The following is a 20,930-nucleotide window of genomic DNA, read 5'->3' as shown; positions in this document are numbered from 1 at the left end:
GGTTTAAATGGGTTCACGTTATCATTTTGTTTGCAGATGTCAAAAGCTCATTAATTTTAAGTCAAACTCCCTACCTTGCTGCCTCAAATTGCTTTTAAATTGCACGTATGCTGATCAATCTTGAAAAGCCCAAATTAAAAACTCAGCTGAGGGCACGTTTCAAGGCCACAGATTCAACACTTAATTCTAATCTGTTCTCCACAGGCACACCTCCCACTCCAGCACTGGTTCCCGGCAGAAGTGGGGGGAGAGGAAGTTGTAGAGACTTAAATATTTCTGGGAAGGCAGAGAGGAAAGGAAAAGGTGGAAACAGGGAACTATATTTAAATAATGACCTATTTACATTACGTAGTTTGAACTACTAGAAACAGCTTGTGATGTTGAGATAATTGCTGCTGTCATAATGGGGCATCTTTCAAGGAGGAACCTCAAATCCTGGGGTCAGTTTGGGGCCCCTCAAGACAGGAGAGCCCTGGAGGGGCTGGAGCGTGTCCAGGGCAGGGAACGGAGCTGGGAGGGGGCTGGAGAATTCCTGAGGGAGCTGGGAAAGGGGCTCAGCCTGGAGCAAAGGAGGCTCCGGGGGGACCTTGTGGCTCTGCACAAGTCCCTGACAGGAGGGGGCAGCCGGGGGGGTCGGGCTCTGCTGCCAGGGAACAGGGACAGGAGGAGAGGGAACGGCCTCAGGCTGGGCCAGGGCAGGCTCAGGGTGGACATTTGAGGACAATTCCTTCATGGAAAGGGCTGTCCAGCCCTGGCACAGCTGCAGTGATGGAGTCCCCATCCCTGGAGGGATTTCAAAGCTGTGTGGATGTGGCACTTGGGGACATGGGGCAGTGGTGGCCTTGGCAGTGCTGGGGAATGGTTGGACCCAATGATCTTGAACCTTTCCAACCTAAACATGTCCATGATTCTGTGATTTTATTCCACTTTTAAGTCCTCGATTTCACCTGAGCACAGCATGACCTGGGACATGCAGAGAGCACAGCTGAGCTCTCTGCAGTCAGATTCTTCACTTTCTCCTTTTTTTTAGTGTCTTTGAAGGGTGAACTGTCCAAGTTATTTACAAGTTCTGTGCACGTGTAACTTGAGCTGTAATTTGTCCTGAAGAAGCCTGAGAACTGCTGCACTGCATCAAACTATTTACCCTTGAAATTTGGCCTCATTTACCAGAATTTTCCGAGGAAGAACCTTGAATAATTTCCTTGGAAAATCACCGAACCCTCAAAACTTTCTCTGTGAAGAGAGTTTTACATTTCAGTTTTCGGGGATTAATACTGTGCAGGATGCTGGTGCTGACCATGTTCTTTGAGGGCAGTTTTGCTCTGTGTACTTTTACTGGAATGGGATTTAAAGATGGCCAGGCTGTCCCTGAGGTTTTTTCCCCTCATTCCGAAGGCCATCGCTGGGAGCTGTAATCGGAACCAGCTCCGGAGCGTGGGAAAGGAGGAAAGGAAGGAACTGTCCTGCCAGACAGCATTTGCAGAACTGTGCCCAGCTGTCCAGGGCCTGGGGGAAGGGAGAAAGCAATGGTGGGGTAATTTCTCAGCGAGAAATGCAGTCACAGCTGTGTATTATTTTTCAGAAGTGTGGTAAATGGCTTTGAAAAATTTTTGATTTTTTCTGAATTGAGATATATTTGAAACTCTTAAATTCAGTGCCTTCCACCAGCTCTACTGCTCTCCTAAAGCTGAGCATGAACCATGTCTTGTGCTGTTTTGTGTCCATCCAGCAGTGCTTTGGACACCTTTAGCCATCTCAAATGACCATGTTATTATTCAAAGATATTTTGATTCACTCTCTCTGATGAGGGAAAGGAGTTTGGGAGATAAACTGGTTGAGTTTCAGCGTTGGGTAATGTACATTTCACACACTTATGTCTATACAAAGATAGAAATTGATTCTTACCACCAAAAGAAATGAATCAAAGCCAACAGAACAAGACAGAGTAAAATAATTTTAAGGTGCAATTTCTGTACAAATGACAGCAATCCCTATGATTAGATAAAGGACATGGATGGTTTGAATGGGAATAAAGCAAGGTGGGAGTTGAGGATTTGCTTAGAAGTGAAACTTCAGCCAGTTGGTGTTTAGTTCCCGAGGGTGGAAGTGGCTTTGTTGGGAAGCAGAGGTGTTGGGCAAAGCAGGATGAAGAGAGCCATGAATTGAGGTGAGGGCTGTGGGGATGCCCATGGACCTAAAGGACAGGGTTTGCAAGGGGGGCTTGGGGGATCCCATCTCTGCTCTTCACCTTCCCAGGATAACCAGGTACAGGGAAGAATTTGGAGCTGGTGAGGGCAGTGGGCTTTGAATTTCTGCTTTGAACAATCAGAACCTGAATGCAGAGAACACCTTGCACGTGTAATTGTATGTGCATAAAAGACTTTGTCATAAAAATTGATTTTCACTGCAAGATCTGCCCTCATTTTTTAATGACTTGAGCATGGCTGAGCTGTAGCTTTCACTTAGTTAAACTCATTTCCCAACTGCTTTTCATTCTGAGACATGCCATGGCTTCGGTGGTGATTGTTGAAAGGTGCTTTGACTGTGAGGATGAAACAAAAAAGATTTTTGGATTTTTTGGAGAAAGTATGAAACAAAAAAGGTGAATTTTAGAGAAAATACTGTATTTCTCTTGAGTATTTTCTCCCAGAGGTGGTACAAGCCCTTTGTTGATGTCCAGTGGGCTGCTGCTGCCTGGAGGAGCCACAAACACCAATTGTTTTGGGGAACATGACTGGCTCTGGCACTGAACACTGCAGCCATTCATGGGCACTGCCTCCAGGGCTCACAGGAACCTTTATCCCTGCAGGGAAACTGGAATTTTCCTCGGAGACAGAAGCAACAAAGCCCAAGGGGGAAAATGAGCCCGTTCAGCAGTGATTTGTTTCATCCTGTCAAGGGCAAGGCAGGAGTGTAGGGAAGTCCCCTCTTCCCTCAGCCAAAGGCAGGTGATGGCATTTCTTGGTATTTGGGACTGGTGGTTGTGTTTTATGGGTGTGAGGTTTATTTTTCTCTTAATCTCCCTAGGTCAGGAGGGCATGATGCTTTTCTTAAAAATTCCTTGTAGTATTGGTCTTTTTATTATAATTTTATCTTAAAACTACCGTGTTAATCTTATATGTGTTGATGAATTGTATCTGTGGGATGTAAATGTGGCAAAATACTGTGATTTCAGGTAGAAAAGGAACTTCTCAAGCCGCTTTCAGCTCCTCAAATCAATAATTAGTGATGCAGCACATAAATATCACAGGCAGCAATGCATTTGCAGAATTGGTGGCATCAGGGATTTGCTGCTTAGGGGTTTGCAGCAGTTGAGCAGGAGCTAATAAATTATCAAAGGTATTAAAGAGATCCTGTTAATTTGCAGGGCCAAAAGGAAACAACACTCAGAAACCACAGAGGCATTTGTGTAATTTCCAGCTCGGTGTTTAAGAACTCCCATGAGAACCTCTTCAAACCACCAGGTGTTTTCTGGCTTTGTAAGTCTCCCTGGAAACATCTAAACAATTGCATCAGTCACTGCTCTTTGATCGGAGTCTTTAAAAGCTGTAACTCTTGTTTAATTGCAACACGGGATGTTTGGCAATAGGAATTTGGGAAATAGTGGCTCCTTAAAATAGCTTCAAGCCTAAGGCATGGTAAATACATGATTAATTCTGGTTGTATCAGGATAGTAAATAGTGGCAATCAGTAATTATTGTAGTAAAATTAATTTGGGGGTCGTTGGGGCAGCAGTGTTGGTGTGTTTCTTTAGGTTGGGATTTTTAAAAATTTATTTTAGTTATGACCAAATTTAAATAATTGAGCAAGATTTGTGTTCATGGCAGCAATGCCCTGGTGTTGCTGGGTCCCAAAAAGGGGATTTCTCCATACAGAATCCCCACAGCCCATTTTGCTTCTGGATTCCTGGAGAGCTCTTAATTTTATCTCATTTTTCCCAAGTCATGCAAGCAGGTATTAAACACGTTTATGCTGATGTGGCTTTCTGGAGGAAGAATGGGCAAACAAGGCATCCCCAGTTATAAATTTCTGGGATGCTAAAATCATCTGTGTGCTCTGTTTCCAAGCAAACAGAGTCAGGACAATGGGGAAAGGATATTATTACTGCACCTCTGGGACTCTGCTACAGCATTTTATTTTGAAATAGGCTTTAATATATCTGACCTCATACCCTGAGCAGGATAAGAAAATGCCAAGTGGATAGCTAGCTTTCCTTATTTTGGGAATGTCTCTGCTGGTGTTGTTTGAGACTGTCTTGAGTGTCTGTCCATGAGCTTTTGGCCAGGCAGGATCAAGTCTTTAAAACCTCTTGCAGATCTTCCACTTGGATCTGAATGGACAAGGAATCTTCAGAGTCCTGGACCCTAGAGGGGCTTAAAATTACATCATGGCCTTGTGATCCAGAGACCCAAATCCAAATTATTTCTCCTTTCACCCTCGAATAGCGTTAGCAAATTTATTCTGCAGGTGCCTGTCAAAGCTTTATTTTAACTGCAGTTTGGTGTTAACTGGGTGCCCTGGAGCAGGCAGGGGATCCCTTGCTGCAGCCTGAAGGAAAACACTTGAATTTCACTCCATTCTGGGTTTAATTGAACAGATTTGGGGCATTTTCCGAGGTTGTTTTTCCAGGAGAAGGAGCAGCTTTCGTGCTGGGAATGCTGAGCAGTGGTTCCTGTGTGTGTGTGGGCTGTGTCTGGGCCCTGTTACGCCTCATTTTCGGCTCATGTCTTTGGGGGAGACCTTCTGGCCATTGATGTCTTCAATAACATTTTTACTGGGAGCATTTAAAAGAAAAATTCTGCTGGTTCTCATTTTCCTGTCCTGATGTTTCTGCAGAACAAATGGAACAAATGTGTTGCATATTCGTGCTGAGTTGACCTCAGTTGCCCGTGGCCCACGAGGACCTGCCAGGAGCTGACTGAGGCTGTGCAGGCTCGATTTCAGCAAGACTTGGGCTGATCTTGGGATAAAATATTTACTCTGTTGTGAAATAATTCATATTGGGAATATACCAGTTATGTGTAAGGATGTGGAGCTGCTGGAGCAAGTCCAGAGGCAGCCACGGAGCTGCTCCGACGGCTGGAGCTGCTCTGGAGCCAGGCTGGGAGAGCTGGGGGTGCTCACCTGGAGAAGAAAAGGCTCCAGGGAGAGCTCAGAGCCCCTTGCAGGGCCTAAAGGGGCTCCAGGAGAGCTGGAGAGGGACTGGGGACAAGGCACGGAGGGACAGGACACAGGGAATGGCTTCCCAGTGCCAGAGGGCAGGGCTGGATGGGAGATTGGGAGGGAATCCTGGCTGGGAGGGTGGGGAGGCCCTGGCACAGGGTGCCCAGAGCAGCTGTGGATGCCCAAAAGCAGCCAAGGCCTTTCTGAGCTGATGGATTCCCAGCTCTGTGTTGTTTAGAGCTGAATCCATCTGCGTAGGCACATCTGATCACCAGTTTTTGAGGGAAGAGTCCATCTGAAAGATGGGCTCTGTTATTTGAGCCTTTTAGAAGCAACCAAGTCACAGAGGGTGTTTTCATGGAAAAACAGAGCCTGTGCCAAAAGCTGGGCGTATCTCTCCACTATTTAAGGAGTAGGAGCAACTGGAGCAGCAGAAGAGCCAATGGAGAGTCCAGTTTGCATCTTGACTTTAAACCCCTGTCATTCGTGGACTTCTCTCTGTAAAAATGTCTAATGCACTGGAAGTCCTGGTAGTCTGGAGGGGACAGGAATCACTGTCCTGGTTGTCATCCTCAGCCCTGAGCAACTCCTGGAGGTCTCTGAAGATTGACCCGTGTCCATTTTGTGTTTCAGCTTGGAGCTGTACAGCTCCTTCCTTGTCAGAATTCACAGAACAGTGAGAGTCTTGTATTTTTTTAAGGAGTTTTACCTATTTTTGTTTCACCCTCCCACTGGTGCTTTTTGTTTTGCATCTGGATTTCTGGCTGTTTATCCAGCCTTTGAACAGGAACTCCTGGAGCCAGCAGTAATAATGACTTAAGGAGGAATGGAGTTCACCATTTCTTTTTGGATCATTGTACTGAAGAATAGCTGAAATAAGCAAAAACTGATAAAGGTCGGAGTTTTCATCTCCCACACTGGACAAACAGTGGTTCTGGCTTCTGCAGGAAGGTCTTAGGGTAGCAGCATCCAAGCAAAGAGGTCAAATCCCTGTAAGACACATCCAAAGTCTTCAAATGAAGGAAACTTTATGTAAATGCAAACAAGAAATGCTCCCTGAGGGCAGTAACTTTTAATTCATCCCTTCAGTGTTACGGAAAACAAACTTGGAACCGATTTCTGTTCATTGAAGCATCCCTGTGAGTCTCTGGAGGATGCTGGCCTCCTGCCTGTGGAAGAGTCCTCTCCAGTCGGATGGAAATGTGAAGTTGGGAGGCAGAGAAACAGTTTATTCACATCATATTAATCCTAAAAAATGAAGGAAAAGCTGTAGGTGAACTCGGCATCACAGCACTTTTATAATGAACGTTGACAATTGTGGGGGAAGTCAATCTCCTGTACATCATAAATGACAAAACAGCTCCTTGGATCTTGCTGGTGGATCCTGGAATGGAATGGTTGGGGCTGAGGAAAAGCTGCCTAGGATGGAGATGGGGGCCATACTCAAATGTTTCCTGCTGTTGAGGTGTGTGATTGTGAGAAAACTCCCTGTGATAAAACTCAGTCCCTCAGAAAGGAGAGATTGTGTGTGCTTATCTGGAAATTACCTTTCCTCCACGCTGATAACGTTCTGAGGAGAGTAAAAATAGAAATTGCCATCCCCAGCCTGGTGTTATCGCTTTGGGAACAGGTTTTCTATGGCTCCAGCTGATGGAAAAATGTATTCCTTTAATAATATTGAATACAATCTGTGGTGTTGGGGAAGTAGAGTTGCATTATATGGGATGTGGAAGGGGGAATTGAAGGAAATAACTTGTTCAGTCTTATCAGGATATGTGGATCCCGGGCTGCAGCAGGGTGGGAATGGGGGGTTGGTGCTTCTGTTCCCATCACACTGGGCTAAATTATTGCAAAGCCCATGCAATCCTTGAGCTCCAGGTGGGACGAGAGCAGGACCGGCCGTTCCCTGGCTCCATGAGCAGCGGCCTCACTCATCCCAGTCTTTCTGCTCTCTCCATCTTCCCCTTTTTCTCCAAGGAGCCACAATGGGACAGAGATTTTTGGCCAGGAGAAGTTAAAAACTCACCAGAGGAAGCAGACAAAGGCTGAAGCAAATGAACTTGTGCTGATGTCATTTCATCTGTCTGTTGAAGGCTGTTGTGGTTATGTCAGTGTCTTCTTCCAGAAGAATTTTTCTTCTTCCAAAAATAGTTCATAGGTTTCTGCCTGTTCTCAGCTTCTTGTTCATGCCCCTGAGCTGCCGCTCTGCTGGCTGTAAATCCCATCAGGGAGATGTTTCCTTCTGCAGAGCTTTTGCCTTCCTAATTTAAAAATGAATTTATTTATTTATTTTAACCCAGGTATTTTCCTGGCCTGGCCCGCAAACACTGATGCAGGGCGGCTCAGGGAGTTCTCAGCTATGGAGGGAGGGGAGGGGACGAGAGAGGAAGGTTGGAAAACAGAAATCCTTTGATCTTGGAGATTGTTTTTGTGCTGTTTGTATTCCTGCATGTGCTGCTCCCTTGTTTTCCCACTGCTGTGAGCTGTGCCTGCTTTGTGTGATGTGAAAACATTTCCCTAATGCTGTGGGGTGTTTTAGACAGCTATGGATTGGTTATGGGGTGTTTTAGGTGGCTATGAGGTGTTTTAGATGGCTTTTAGGCGGCATTGGGGTGTTTTAGGTGACTATGGGGTTACTTTGGGGTGTTCTAGACGGCTTTCGTGTGGCTGTGGTGTGTTTTTAGATGTTTATGGGGTGCTTTAGATGCCTGTTGGATGGCTTTGGGGTGGCTTTGGTGTGGTTTAGATTGTTATGAGGTGGCTGCTGAGTGTTTTAGATTGCTGTGAGGTGGTTTGGATGGTTATGGGGTGTCTATGGGGTGTTTTAGATTGTTATGGGGTGGCTGTTTGGTGTTTTAAGTGATTAAGGGGTATTTTAGATGGGTTATGAGGTAGCTGTTAGGTGTTTCAGGTGCCTGTGGGATCTTTCAGATGGCTATGGGGTGGCTGTGGAGTGGTTTAGATGGTTATGGGATTGCCATGGAGTGGTTTAGATGGCTGTGGGGTGGTTTAGATGGTTATGGGATTGCCATGGGTGGTTTAGATGGTCATGAGGTGGTTTAGATGGTTATGGGGTTGCCATGGGTGGTTTAGATGGTCATGAGGTGGTTTAGATGGTTATGGGGTTGCCATGGGTGGTTTAGATGGTCATGAGGTGGTTTAGATGGTTATGGGATTGCCATGGAGTGGTTTAGATGTCTGTGGGGTGGTTTAGATGGTTATGGGATTGCCATGGGTGGTTTAGATGGTTGTGGGGTGGTTTAGATGGTTGTGGGATTGCCATGGGAGGTTTAGATGGTTGTGGGATTGCCATGGGTGGTTTAGATGGCTGCATTGCAAATGGTGGCCGTGTCTCTGTAGGTACCACATGAAGACAAGAGTTCAGAACTAGAGCAGGAAGAATAAAATCCCATTATTGCTGAGTCAGTGGGGGACCCAGGGCAGAGAGCTCTGCCTGGGAGGGCACAGAGGCTGGGAAGGAGCCGTGCCAGGGCCAGCAGTACTCTTGGGCAGAGGGACTGGCGTTGCCCAAACCCCGCATCCTGATGGGAATTTGTTGCTTTCCCTGGATATCCCATTTAAGGGCAGGGAGCTTGTCCTGTTTGTGCCCCTTGTGTCCCAGGGGAGCTGCCTTGGTCTCAGGATCCTTTCAGAGTGACAGTGTCACCAAACCCCAACCTTATTGCCAGACATTTGAAGTTGTTTCCAAGATGTTTCATGCCACGGATCGGTGCAGAGCTGCGTCATCAAGTTTTTCTCCTGTTTATTTATTAAATAACTACTGAAAACTCCTCATCAACAAATACATCTTGACTATTTAAAGGAAAAAAAATCTGTCCTCTGTGCACATCTCCCGTTACCCTCTCCAGAATTGCAATTCCTCTTCTGATCCAGAGGCAAGTCCAGAGCTTCAAGAGCAGAACCCGAAAATGTTTGTTGCAAGCACACATCCCTTGTTAAGCAGTACTTACATAAAACATGCTGACACCACTTTGGGGAGATTGAGTAGGATGCTTTCTCAGCTGTTGAAATTTGCACATGAGATGGAAGATGTTTTCATTAAAAGAAGGGTTAGCTGAATATTTTTTTCCCATTTATTCCCATGTGTCAAAATCAAAGCAGAGTTTCTCCAGGCATTTTGCCCATTTCTGGTTTTTTTTTTTCCTGTTCCTCTTGTTCAGTTGTTTGGATTCTTTCCCTCAAGGTTGGGATTTTTATGTATTTTTTTCTCGTAGCGGAGGAATTCAGTTATTTAAGGAGGCAAATACATATTAAAAAGCCTTTTAGACAGAAATAAACACCATGACTGGGTTTAGCTTCCTGTTTATTTTTGGTAGCATTTGTAAATTCATTCTGGAATTTATTGGATAGGCAACGGTGAACTGGGGACAGGCAGAGGGAAACCAGGGAGGTTTTCCCAGTAATGTCCTCCCGCTGTAGAACAGCAGTGAAAAAGATCACAGCAATAAAGTTCTTTTAGCTGTACACATTCTCCTTCCTTGTGACTTCTCTAATCTGAGGCCATTCCTGTGATAACATTTCACTACGTGGTTACTTAGTTGATTTTTTGAGCTGCATTTCAAAAGCCTCCTGTCAAGAAGGAGAACTCCAACTTTCCTAATCCGTATTGAAATGACTTCTTAAAAGCCTAAAATGGAATCTTATCTCTTCTTTCCCCCTGCAGTGAGAAGAAACGTTCCCTTTGTCATTCCTTTATTTTTATTTGCTCTGTGAGGGCGCGAGCGCCTCTGGCCACTGAGAAAGTGGAGCAAAAGCTTTTTTTAGCAACTAGAGCAGAATTTTCATAATAAACCTGATCTTGTGCAGTTTCCGAGCTCCTCTGGGGAGAAGTGAGGGAAGGAAGCTGGAATTAGGGAGGGTTATAAGCAATGGAACTTCAAGGATCCTCATTCTAAAAACTCTCCGCGGATTTGCCACCGCTGCCTGGATTAGAGGGCCCTTTAATTTGCTTTTAATTAAAACGATTTTCGTTTATTCTGTGCCTTCTTCAGAGGTCCCAAGGCACCTCACAAAATTGTGATGCTGTGTATGAAATGCAAAATGCATATTCATGTGGTGCTGAGCTTTCACGTGGAAGCTGAGGATGAAGGAGAGTTTAACCTCAGTTTTGTTTTTTCTTTTAGAGCCTCAGATCCCAGTTACAGAGCAGCTTTTCCAGCACTGTTGTTGTACATGTTTGCTCTCAATGAGTTGTAGTCCAAAGTGTAAACACTGACCTTCCATAAATAGCTTATCTGGATGCTATATTTAAATAGCCAGGGCTTTGTTTTTGCAAACTCATTCAGTCAGAAAGAAGGAGGAAAAAAAAAAGTCATGGAAATACCTTTTTTTTTCCCTTTTTTTTGAAAAGGAACTGCACCTATTGCAGAAAACTCCCAAAGGAAATGATGGATTAAAATGGAAAGTGCTGCATAGCTTGGAAGTATAGTTAGGTTATGCTAATTTTCTTTTAAATAGCTGATCTTAATACAGTGTAAATACTAAAAAATGCAGAAAACCCTTTCCTAAAGAGGACTGTGCTACATTTTATTTGTGTACTCCAAAATGACTGCTAACGAGGAGACCAAATAGGCCGTTTTCCCCTATTTTAAGTGACTTTTGTGATGCTTTCTTTCTTTTTGGTTATTTGCTGAGGCATTAAACCCTGGATCAACACAGAAACCTGAGGAATCCAAGGAATAATATGGATAACGTAGTTTCAGGGATGAATTTGATGTCCCAGCTGAGGTGGCAGAGACGGTGCTGGGACAGAGGAGCAACAGAGAGGGGGAGGCTGGCAGGAGCAAGGAATTTTTCCAGAGCCTTGAGAAGTTGTTACACTGGTTCTTGTTTTGGGAGAAGCACAAACTGTACCAGAGCAGATGCTGAGGTTTTTTTCATGCTCTTGCGAGGTGGGGGTTGGTCTCTTCTCCCAAGGAACAAGGGACAGGGCAAGAGGAAATGACCTCAAGTTGTGCCAGGGGAGGTTCAGGTTGGATTTTTGGGAAGATTCCTTCATGGAAAGGGTTGTCCAGCCCTGGCAGTGGTGGAGTCCCCATCCGTGGAGGGATTTAAAAGCCCTGAGGATGTGACACTTGGGGACATGGGGCAGTGGTGGCCTTGGGGGCCACAGTTGCACTTGATGATTGTGGAGGGTTTTTCCAACTTAAACAATTCCATGATTCTGTGAGTTTGGACAGCTCTGATTTAGGGGTGGCACATTTTATAAGGGATCCCTCCCCCCCAGTCTGCTGAAGGTAGAATATCCCTGTGTGCTTTCAGGCAGTGGTAAAAATTCAGGGACTGTGCCATGAGTTTTTAGTATCTGATATTTAAGAGGCAAAACCAGAACAAAGTCCTTCAGAACAACATAAAGATGGTTATTTCCTAATACAGTCTTGAAAAAATGGGTCTTCTGCTCTCAGAGAAGAAAACCTGAAGCTTTTGCTTGCTTACAGAGCGTCCAAAATTTCCCTGTTCGAATTTGGGGAAGCAGAATGCCCTTTTTGAGGATGTCACACCAGAACTGTGAGCAGCATATTTTCCCATAATACTCTTTTTGTTCCCTAAATGAATGCAGCAGTGTTTGCTCCTACGGAGGAGCTGCTCATGAAGAGTTCACAGAGGTTGCTCGGATGCTTGGAGGGGGCACAGGGCTGTGCTCAGCACTTGCAGAGCATGAGATTTTGGGGGTTTTTGGGAATTTAACTTTGAAATCCCAAATCTTTGCATGGTCAGGGACACCTTCCACTATCCCAGGTTGCTCCAGGCCCTGTCCTGCCTGGCCTTGGACACTGCCAGGGATGGGGCAACACTTGAGTGTTTCAATTGGAGGCATTTGGGTTGGTTTGTTTTCCTTCCACCCTTGTTTCCCAAACCCAGTGCCCGTCTCTTGCTCTACAATCAAACCCATGAGGTCTCAGTGTTATTTTCTTCTAAAACTGATCAGGTGGAGGCTGTTTGGGACAACATCAGTGAGACACATAAAGTGTCTCCTGAGGGCAGGTATTCCTTCTTCTCCCTGCTCTGTCTTGTCCTGGAGCAGATTCCTGATGGTTGAATCTTCCTTCAGGTCTGGAGTGGATTTTTTCCAGTGAGAAGCTGCTTGCAGACTTTGGCCTGAGAATCCATGGATTTCTGTTTTGTAGAAATACTTTAGGCTGTAGGAAAACTGTATATTCAAAGTACAAATGACACTTAGAAAGTAAAGCTGGGCAGGCCTTTCATGTCTTTATTTTTTTTCTTATTTTTAGTGGACTCTTACCCTGACTAAAAATTAAAAAGATGCTTATAACCATCTTATGGAACCGCTGTGCTCTGTAAATAATAGTAAGTGACTGGTTTAGGGCTGTGTTCATCTGAGACCAAGGAACGTGCTGCTCAGGGTGATTCTTGTGGAATTTGAGGTCGTTGGGATGATGGAGTTGGAAGCAGCCATGCACACCCAGCTTTATTAAGAGCCAATTTACGCCTTTGTGCTGAAAACCCACAACAGTTGGGTGTTTGAAATGACTTTTAAGCCATCTGTGTTGCATCTCTGTGTTCCATTGTTTCATCCCAGCCCAGATGCTGGGAAATGACTGACAGGAGTTGGAACTCCAGTACAAATTGCTATTCTCTTGGAAATGAGGATTTTGTCAAGTTCTGGCTCTGGGGAGGTTGGATGAAATGGGCTTCCTAGAGGAACATCAAACACCACGATTTGCAGCTGAGTGAGACCCCAAAAGCTGTGTGAGAACCCTCTGCTCTCCATCCCTTTCGTGGTGCTACCACCCTGTGGTATCAGAGTGAATTAGGATCTCCAGGAAAATGGGGTTTGTGTTGTGTTGCTGCCCATGGAGTGGTGTCAGCATCAGATGGAAATCCCGTGGATGAGTCAGATCCTGCTGTCCTGATGTGCAGCTTCAGGGCACGAGAAGTTCCTGTAAATTATCCAGGCTCGGTAACACCTTCCCAGGCTTCCCCAAACCAGTGTTCCCTGGAGCACTGATGTGCTATGAAGGTGAGGGAGAGGGACGTGGAGGGAAGATTCCCAGGATAACCCAGGAGGGGTTTGGCCAGCTCAGGACTGGAGCAGCCTCACCTCTTGCTGCCCTCAGGAGCTCCTCTGATTTATCTGAAGCTGGAGGTGCAGCGAGTGCCTCAATGTTGTCATTCCAGTCGTGCGTGAAAGGAAGTTCCTTAATGAGCACGGAGCAAAAGTCATTTTCATAATTACTGTTCTAAAACACACTCATGAAATACTGATGAATTTGCTTGACAGTTCCTGGAAAACCTGCACTGAGGCCCAGCTTTCCGCAGAAGATTGGCCCAGGTGGTGTCCAGAGCTCACTGCCAAGCTCAGCTTTGCTGTGATCAGTTTTAAAATCACTTGGAATGTTTCTTGCAGGGTGTACAGCCTTTCTGGTAGAAGCAATTAATTAATGTCAGGTGGAAAAGGGGACTTAAAAAAACCTTTAGGGGCAGAAATAAACTGGATCCAAGCATTCATTTACTTACTTTATTTTTTGAGGAGAGGCTGTGGACCCTTTTCATGCATGTTTGGGATATAATTGCACTCCTGTCAGGGAGCATCCAGGCTGAGCTGTTTGCATTTCTGCTGCACTGAGGTGTGGTGGCATTTGCAAGTTCATCTCCCTCGAGTGCTTGAGGCAAATGGTCAAAACATCAGCAATTGCAGTCTGCTGGAATAACTGAGGCTTGTAAAGCTTTTTATATTCATCAAGAAGCAATTTCTCTTGGGGTTTTTGAAGATTCAGTACAAGGGCTGGATGTTGGTTAACACAGTCCTGATTTTCTATTCTGTGTGCATCCCAAACATCCTAACAAACATCCTTAGGACATCAAAACCCTGGAAAACATGCAAAGCCTGACCTCTGAACACAGTGTTTTCTTCCTGTTTATGTTGGCCCGGGCCCTTACAGAATGATTTATTTTGTTGTGCAGACAATTACCAAACAAGTTCACATCTGTGGAAGCTGTGTGAGGTAGATATTGAAACCTGGCACGGTTCTGCAGGTTCCTGACCTTCCAGGAGATCATTCAGGACTTCGGTGTGATAACATCATCTTATCACTGCCGACAAGGGCGGTCAAGACGAAATGTCTGTGCCGTAGCAGGGAGCAAACTCTGCAGCCAGATTTACTCAGCAGCTGCTCCTCATTTAATCCAGACAAACACGAGAGTGGAGGTCTTTGCACATCCTTTTCCAGCGGATGCTGTCGAGCCCAGCCTCCCGAGCAGCACCTTTGGCTGAGGGGATGGAGTGCTCGCTCAGCTCGCTGGCAGATGGCTCTGCTTTGGGAGCAGTTGCTGTGCTGGAGGGCAGGGATGCTCTGCACAGGGACATCCAAAAGCCTCCTGGGGCTGACCAGAGCCAAATCCAAGGGCGTGAGGATGTGAAATACAACCTGGAGGAGAAGGATGGGGGCTGAGCTGGGGAGGAAAGTCATGGAGAACACCAAACTGAGCTCTAGCCCAAAGTGCAGAACAAAAAACTGGTTCTATGAGGGCAAATTGCAACAGGATTTATGGAGAGAAGAAAATTCCCTGTGGGGGTGGTGTGCAGGAGGCTGGGGGCTGCAGCATCCTCTCCCCAGAACCCCCAGCACACATCCCTCAGCCTGGAGCTCAGCCCTGCTTCCAGCAGGAGGGTGGGCAGGATGATCCCAAAGACTCTTCTCAGCCTCTCTTATTCTGTCTCACAGAGCACTTCAGTTCACCTAAATCCTCTCCAGGAAGCTCTACATGAAATGAAGTGACTTGTTACTGCTAATTGTGAATTAAGGACAAAAAAGTGTCATCGGGAATGACTTAGGAAGGGGAACTCATCTGTGTGCAACTCCAGCTGCACTTGGGCACATACAGTGTTACTCCAAAATGCTGGAGGCCCTGACACTTCTTACCATCAATCTGTGTACTTTGTGCATTATTTTTAATAATTATCATTATTCTAAGCAAATGTTTGGCATTTCTGCTCAGAGGCTGTATTGACAGAGTAGTGGGGCTGCTCACAGCAGGGTTTGTGCTGTTCTGGGGGAGTTCAGTGCCTTAAAACATCCTGTGCTTACAGTCGGTCACTGAATTATATTTTCAGTTAATTCTCATGAAGTAGCTGTGCTTTTATGCTTCTGTTTTAACCTTGCTGGTGCAGAATGGGAAATCCAACCAATTCTGTTGATTCAGAGGAAAGTAAAATTTTACATGTATGTAATGTTTAAATTATCAGTGCTTAGACTGTAGAGCGAAGGGAGAGCTCAGCTTAAACATGACAAGGGCTGTTTTCCTGTAATGGAAATCTGATCCATAGACTGAATGAAATAAAAGCATCTCTACAGTCCATAGTTTAGGAATTTAAAGAAAAAAACTCAATTTTGGTCAAGTCAGTACAGTTATGTCTTAAAATACACATACTTTTGTGGGTTTAGTGATGCATTTTGCATAGGTGGCTGAGCATTCACCAATTAAATCTCAGGTAAAAGCTGTGTGTGTAATGATTTTGTTCAGATCTTTTTGTTGGAGCAGGGAAGGGTTCCCCTTTGCAGAACAGAAACCCCTGCAGGTATCAAGTACTGACAGAAAATGTCTTGAGGGCTGGATCCTTGTAGAAGGAAAAGGTTGGGAAGCTGCACAGAAAGTTATGCAGATTAATTTCAAATTCTGCTTTGCTGGGGGAATCCTGCTGGCTTAGGAATGCTGATGGATGAATCACTGGAAAAGCTCCTCTGGCCTCTTTTGGGCAATATTTAGGGAAATGTTTCCGTGCCAGTGCAGGGAGGTGTGGGGACACTGTGGGCTCAGCCACAGCTCTCAGCATCAGCCACCTCCCCTGGGTGCAGGATGTGGTTCAGCTGAGCACCAAAACCTCGGCATTTGGGTCAGAAATCCCCTGCTGGCCTGACAGCCCTGCCTGGGGCCCTCCTGGCTCTGATCTGTGCCTGCACTTTGCACAGGGTTTGGGGTTCTGGAGGTTCAGGAGGGATGGGCAGAGATCCTGTTCCAGAGCCAGCAAATTCTTCTCAGATCTGCTGAGTTTAGGCTGGGCTTGATGATCTCAGAGGTCTTTTCCAACCTCGTTCATTCTGTGACTCTGTGACCAGTTCTGTGGCATCCTCCTCAATTTCACCAGTTTGCGTTGCTTGGGATTGCGTGGGGTGAGATCCTTCCCTGGAATCTCACCAAGAATGGTCACTTGGACCAAACTGAGTGTCTTTAAACCTCCTTGTTTATCCTCTTCCCAGCCCCCTGAAGGATGGCATTTCTTTTATTTCTGTTGTCCAGGAGCCAGCACAGCTCCTTGTGAAGCACCACTGTGAAAACCAGTGAGTGTTGGGGCAGGAAGATTAAAGGGCAGGAAAAGGGATTTATCTGCTCTCAGCTCTCCACCCGTGTCCCATGGTTAAAATACCAAGAAGTCAAGAACTTCAGTTTTATATTTTCTAAAAATGATATTTTGGATGTGTCCTCCATCACAGCACCATTTATAGTGGTTACAGTTTGGGAAATAAGGAGAAAACCCCCCAGTGTCTTGCTGTTCCACATAAATTAATTTTTTTTTTGTCCTTACTCCTGAAGCAGAAGTTTTGCTTTACTACTGAAGAATCGAGTTGTACTTTGTTTATAAAAATAATCCCTGCAGGTCCATCTTCTGCTGGCTCAAAGGCACTTTGAAAAGGGCTTTGCCTTATCTCGGTAGCACATCTTGGGAAGTCATTTAGTGAGCAAATTGCCAGTTAATTGCCTTGATCTGCTGGTGATGCTCAAAATGAACTGTTCTTAATCATGATATCAGAATATCTGTTCTGTTCTATTAATTAGCATGCTGGGAAATAGGATATGTTTTTTAAGGAAGCTATTTAAGCTGATCTCGTTTGCTTTTTATTTTTAGTTAATGCCTTTAGTTGGTTCCCTGAAAGAATCAGAGCTCTGGGTGTGCGAGAGGCAAAGGAACATTTCCAGGACCAGTGCATGGTAACACTAAAGATTTTTCTTAAATAAATTTTGAAGTATCTCTCAGGCTTTTATGTTGGCTGGAAAGCTTCTGTTCAGACATTGTGGGGTTCATTTCATCGGATGTTTATGATTTAATTTCACCTCTACAAAAGCACTTTATGGTTTGTACCTGACCTGTGGACAGAAGGTCCCTTGGGAGCCAGTGTGGTTCCATTTTGTGTGGGTTTGGGGTTTGTTCTTATTTTAAAATGCTTTTTTGCAGACTAGGATTGACTTAGCATTGACATGAGTTTAGTGACCATGAATTTTGGGGATAATTGGACTTGGCTTTTTGCTCTCCAGAAATACATACTTTAACTATATATATATACCTATATACCCATACATACACATATCTATCTCCCTCTTTACGCAGCTTCATTCTGCGATATGGCCAGAAAGCTACAACAATGAAAAATCCGTGTAAAATCAGCCAGAAATGAGATACAATCCCATTATTTGGTCCAATTTATTTTCCAGCAATATGAATGTGATTCTTTTTTGGTCTTTCAGGAAAGGGACTAGGTACAATTGGAATCTTTCAGAATCCCAGACTTGTTAAGGTTGGGAGAGAGCTGTAAGATCAAGTCCAGCCATTCCACAGCACTGCCCCATGTCCCCAAGTGCCCAATCCACAGATCCCTCCAGGGATGAGGACTCCAGCACTGCCTCAGGACTCTGTGCCAAGGCTGGACAGCCCTTTCCATTAAGAAATTTTCCCTAAAATCCAATTTAAACCTCCCCTGGCACAGCTTGAGGCCATTCCCTCATCCTGTCCTGTTCCCTGGGAGCAGAGCCGACCCTCGCCTGGCTCCTGTCAGGGAGTTGTGGGATGAGAAGTTGCCCCCTGAGCCTCCTACTTGAGTATAAATAAATAAAATTAAGGATGTGATTTTTGTTCAGAGCTGCTCGGGTGCTGCTTCTGCTCAGGCTGAGATCAGCTGTTTGAGGCAGCTACCTTGGAAAACAATGCTTTCAGCTGGAAAAGCAGATCCCAGCCACCAAATCCGTGTGGCCCAGGGCAGGCTTTCCCTGCCTGATGGGCAAGGAAGGGATGAGTTTCAGGCACAGACTGCAGAGCTGGTAGGAAATGCAGTTCCTTTCTGTTTCTCTCCCTGCAGATGTACATTTACATATATTTTTTTTTTTTTTTTTTCCTGTGGAAAAGTGTGTGAGAAGCCCTCAGTGCCTCCTGAGATGGAGATCTCTGGGATAATCCTCACTGGAGCGGACAGTTCTGCCAGACACAGCGTGCTCAGAGCTGTGTTAGCAAATTATCCTCATTTTCCTCTCTTGATGGGAAGAGATTGACTTGGAGCTCGCAAAATCAGAGCTACCAGTGCATGGGTTTGCAGCTGCCAGGACAATTTCTGGCCAACAAATCAGTTCAGCTCTTCCATCTACTGAGGCTTTGAGTTCAAAAATCTTCCTGAGACATCACATTTATCTGCCATTTTTCCAATTTTTCCACAATTAGCAACTGCCTAAGGAAAGAGCCTTGTGGTTGTTAGACCTACAAAGCACAGGGGTGACCTCTCACCCCTCCTTTTCCCACCACCCTCCTCCAGATGAGTTGCTCTGGCTTCCCAGGATGTGATTTCCTTGCTTTTGTACATCCAGTAGGCTTTAAATGAGCTTTGCCATCTCTCAGAGCGTGATCTTGGTCCTTTCAAATGCCTGGAAATAGTTCTCCAGAGCCTGAAAATATAATGTAATTAAAGTTATTCTGTCTGGGAGATAAAAACTTGGTTGCTTTTTTTTCCGGGGGGATATGCTGCTCAGCTTTGGTTGTCTTTTCCAAACACAGAATTTCTGTTCTTGATGTTTGTCTGCACACACGAGGATGTGGAGATGAGATTTGGATTTAATCTGCAAACAGTGTGTCCAAACCAGCTTTTGGAGAGGGGGAAAGGAGCTGAGCCTCAGTTTCCCAGCCTGGGTTTTCCCATGGCAGCTGGTGTGGGATTCTTCTGATTCCCTCTGTAGGAAAGAGGGAAAATTGCAGGAAAAAAAAATTCCTGTGACTTCCCCTTCCATCCTTCCCCAGTCTTTGCAAGCAGGCTGTGATGAGGCTGAGGGCTGTCCATGGCATATTTTATTTAACTATACCCCAAGTAGATTTTCTCTGATATTTCCTGGGATGCAAGTACGTGGCCAGATCCTCTAGTGAATAAAAGAGGGATTTCACTTTATTGCAGCTTCAGCCAGTCATTGATCGCCTGAACGTTTATTTTCCAGTCACAGGAGGAAAATTTTGGTGTTACAGGATGGCCAGAGCCTGCCAGGTTATTCCACTGAATCCGTGGGATGAGCTTTTATCACATGTTTAAGCCACAAGCAAAATATTCAGCAGTCAGGTTTTCCATTCTCAGGGTGGGACTACACAATCTGAATTAATTCTATAAAAAGCTCTCCCATTTTTTTTTGGCTGATCTATCCTCAAGACGAGTCTGACAGGCAGCAGAATTCAGCTGATCTGAAAAAATGGGTCCTGTGGGGCAGCAGCTCTTGGGCATCTCTGCATCAGTTGGAAAGGAGGTAAATAAAAGGAAAATAAAAATAATGTCTAATGTGCGGCCTTGGTGAATGAAATGTAGCTCAGCTAGTTAGGTTGAAGGACTGAAAATTAACCAAAATTACCTTTATAAGCTGTCAGCTGATTGATTTGGAATAGGATCTCCAGGAATATTAAATAAAAAATAAAAATATTAGAGGAGGACTGTGGAACAGCAAAATATGAATAATTGGGGGAAAATATAATTTGGAGGATCTCCTTCCTTAGTCTCCTGGGCCTGTATTTTTTTACTCTGAAATGTGTGTGACTTTTCTCTATGAAACTGGTACTGTGGTTTGGGCTTAAAAGTATGGGGATGTATTTGTGCTTTGAGTGATTGTGGGCCAGAATGTAGCAGGGGAAAAATCCCCAAGATCCCTGGAAAAGGAAACACACAGAGCTGGAAAGATACTCGAGATATAGTTTAAGTATCTTTCAAGCAATATAGAAAGACTTGCTTTGAAAGTTTCCTTGTTAGAGCAATTCATTTGTTACAGTGTGGGAAGCAATTACTCAAATCATGAGATGAAAATGGAAAACAAGCAGAAGTGAAAATATTGGGGGGGTTGTGTTTATAAATGACCCTGCTGGAGGTTTTGGTGATGCTGTTGTAAACCTGTTCCATCTGAAAAGGTTATTCAAAGGAAGCCAGGTTAACTGCTTTGGTTTCGTATCCTCTGGGGCTTAAAGTGTCATTTAAGGCATTTCAGAGTCTTCCTGTGTGGTTTTGGTTGGAAGGGACCTTAAAGATCACCCAGTTCCATCTCCAGCCATGGGCAGGGACATCTTCCACTATCCCAGGTTGCTCCAGCCTGGCCTTGGGCACTGCCAGGGATCCAGGGGCAGCCCCAGCTGCTCTGGGCACCCTGTGCCACGGCCTGCCCACCCTCCCAGGGAAGGATTTCCTCTCTGTATGATATTCCCTGGAGAAAGCCTGGGAGCAGCCAAGCTCTGTGCAAGCGTTGGCTGGATCAGCGACTGTGTTAGTGTGTGTTGTGTCTGGGGACACCTCAGAGTCCCTGGAATGCCTTGGCAGGGCACAGAGCCGTTCCCAGGATCCCCGTGATGCCTTGGCTCGTGCTGCGGTGTGAAATGTGCTTTTCACCTGTCATCCCCTTGTCCCCCTGCTGGTGTTTTGTCTGCAATGTGTGATGTGAAATGAGTGACCCAAATGCCACATCAGGGCCTGAGTGGCCGCCAGCCCTGTCTGGAGCACAGGCCC

At 45.3% G+C, this 20,930-nt stretch overlaps 1 protein-coding gene across 9 annotated transcripts in view; it reads left to right on the top strand.

Annotated features, from left to right (window-relative positions):
• The window catches only part of PTPRE (protein tyrosine phosphatase receptor type E), an 88,199-nt gene that overhangs the window by 7,430 nt on the left and 59,839 nt on the right, over nt 1-20,930 (top strand). The window contains exons 1-3 of one of the 9 annotated variants that reach the window (XM_010408439.4): nt 2,774-2,948; nt 3,368-3,479; nt 17,051-17,133. The exons of 5 other annotated variants lie outside the window; for them this stretch is intronic. In XM_010408439.4, the coding sequence (XP_010406741.1) occupies nt 3,441-3,479; nt 17,051-17,133 (122 nt within the window). In that variant the 5' untranslated portion in view covers nt 2,774-2,948; nt 3,368-3,440. Of the gene's footprint in view, nt 1-2,773; nt 2,949-3,367; nt 3,480-17,050; nt 17,134-20,930 lie in introns of those variants that run through there. 3 more of the 9 variants (XM_010408444.4, XM_010408443.4, XM_019291259.3) reach the window with 3 other exon arrangements.

Source organism: Corvus cornix, chromosome 6 (genome assembly GCF_000738735.6).
Source record: "Corvus cornix cornix isolate S_Up_H32 chromosome 6, ASM73873v5, whole genome shotgun sequence".
NCBI lineage: Eukaryota > Metazoa > Chordata > Aves > Passeriformes > Corvidae > Corvus > Corvus cornix.
This window is presented reverse-complemented; position numbering and strand designations above follow the sequence as displayed.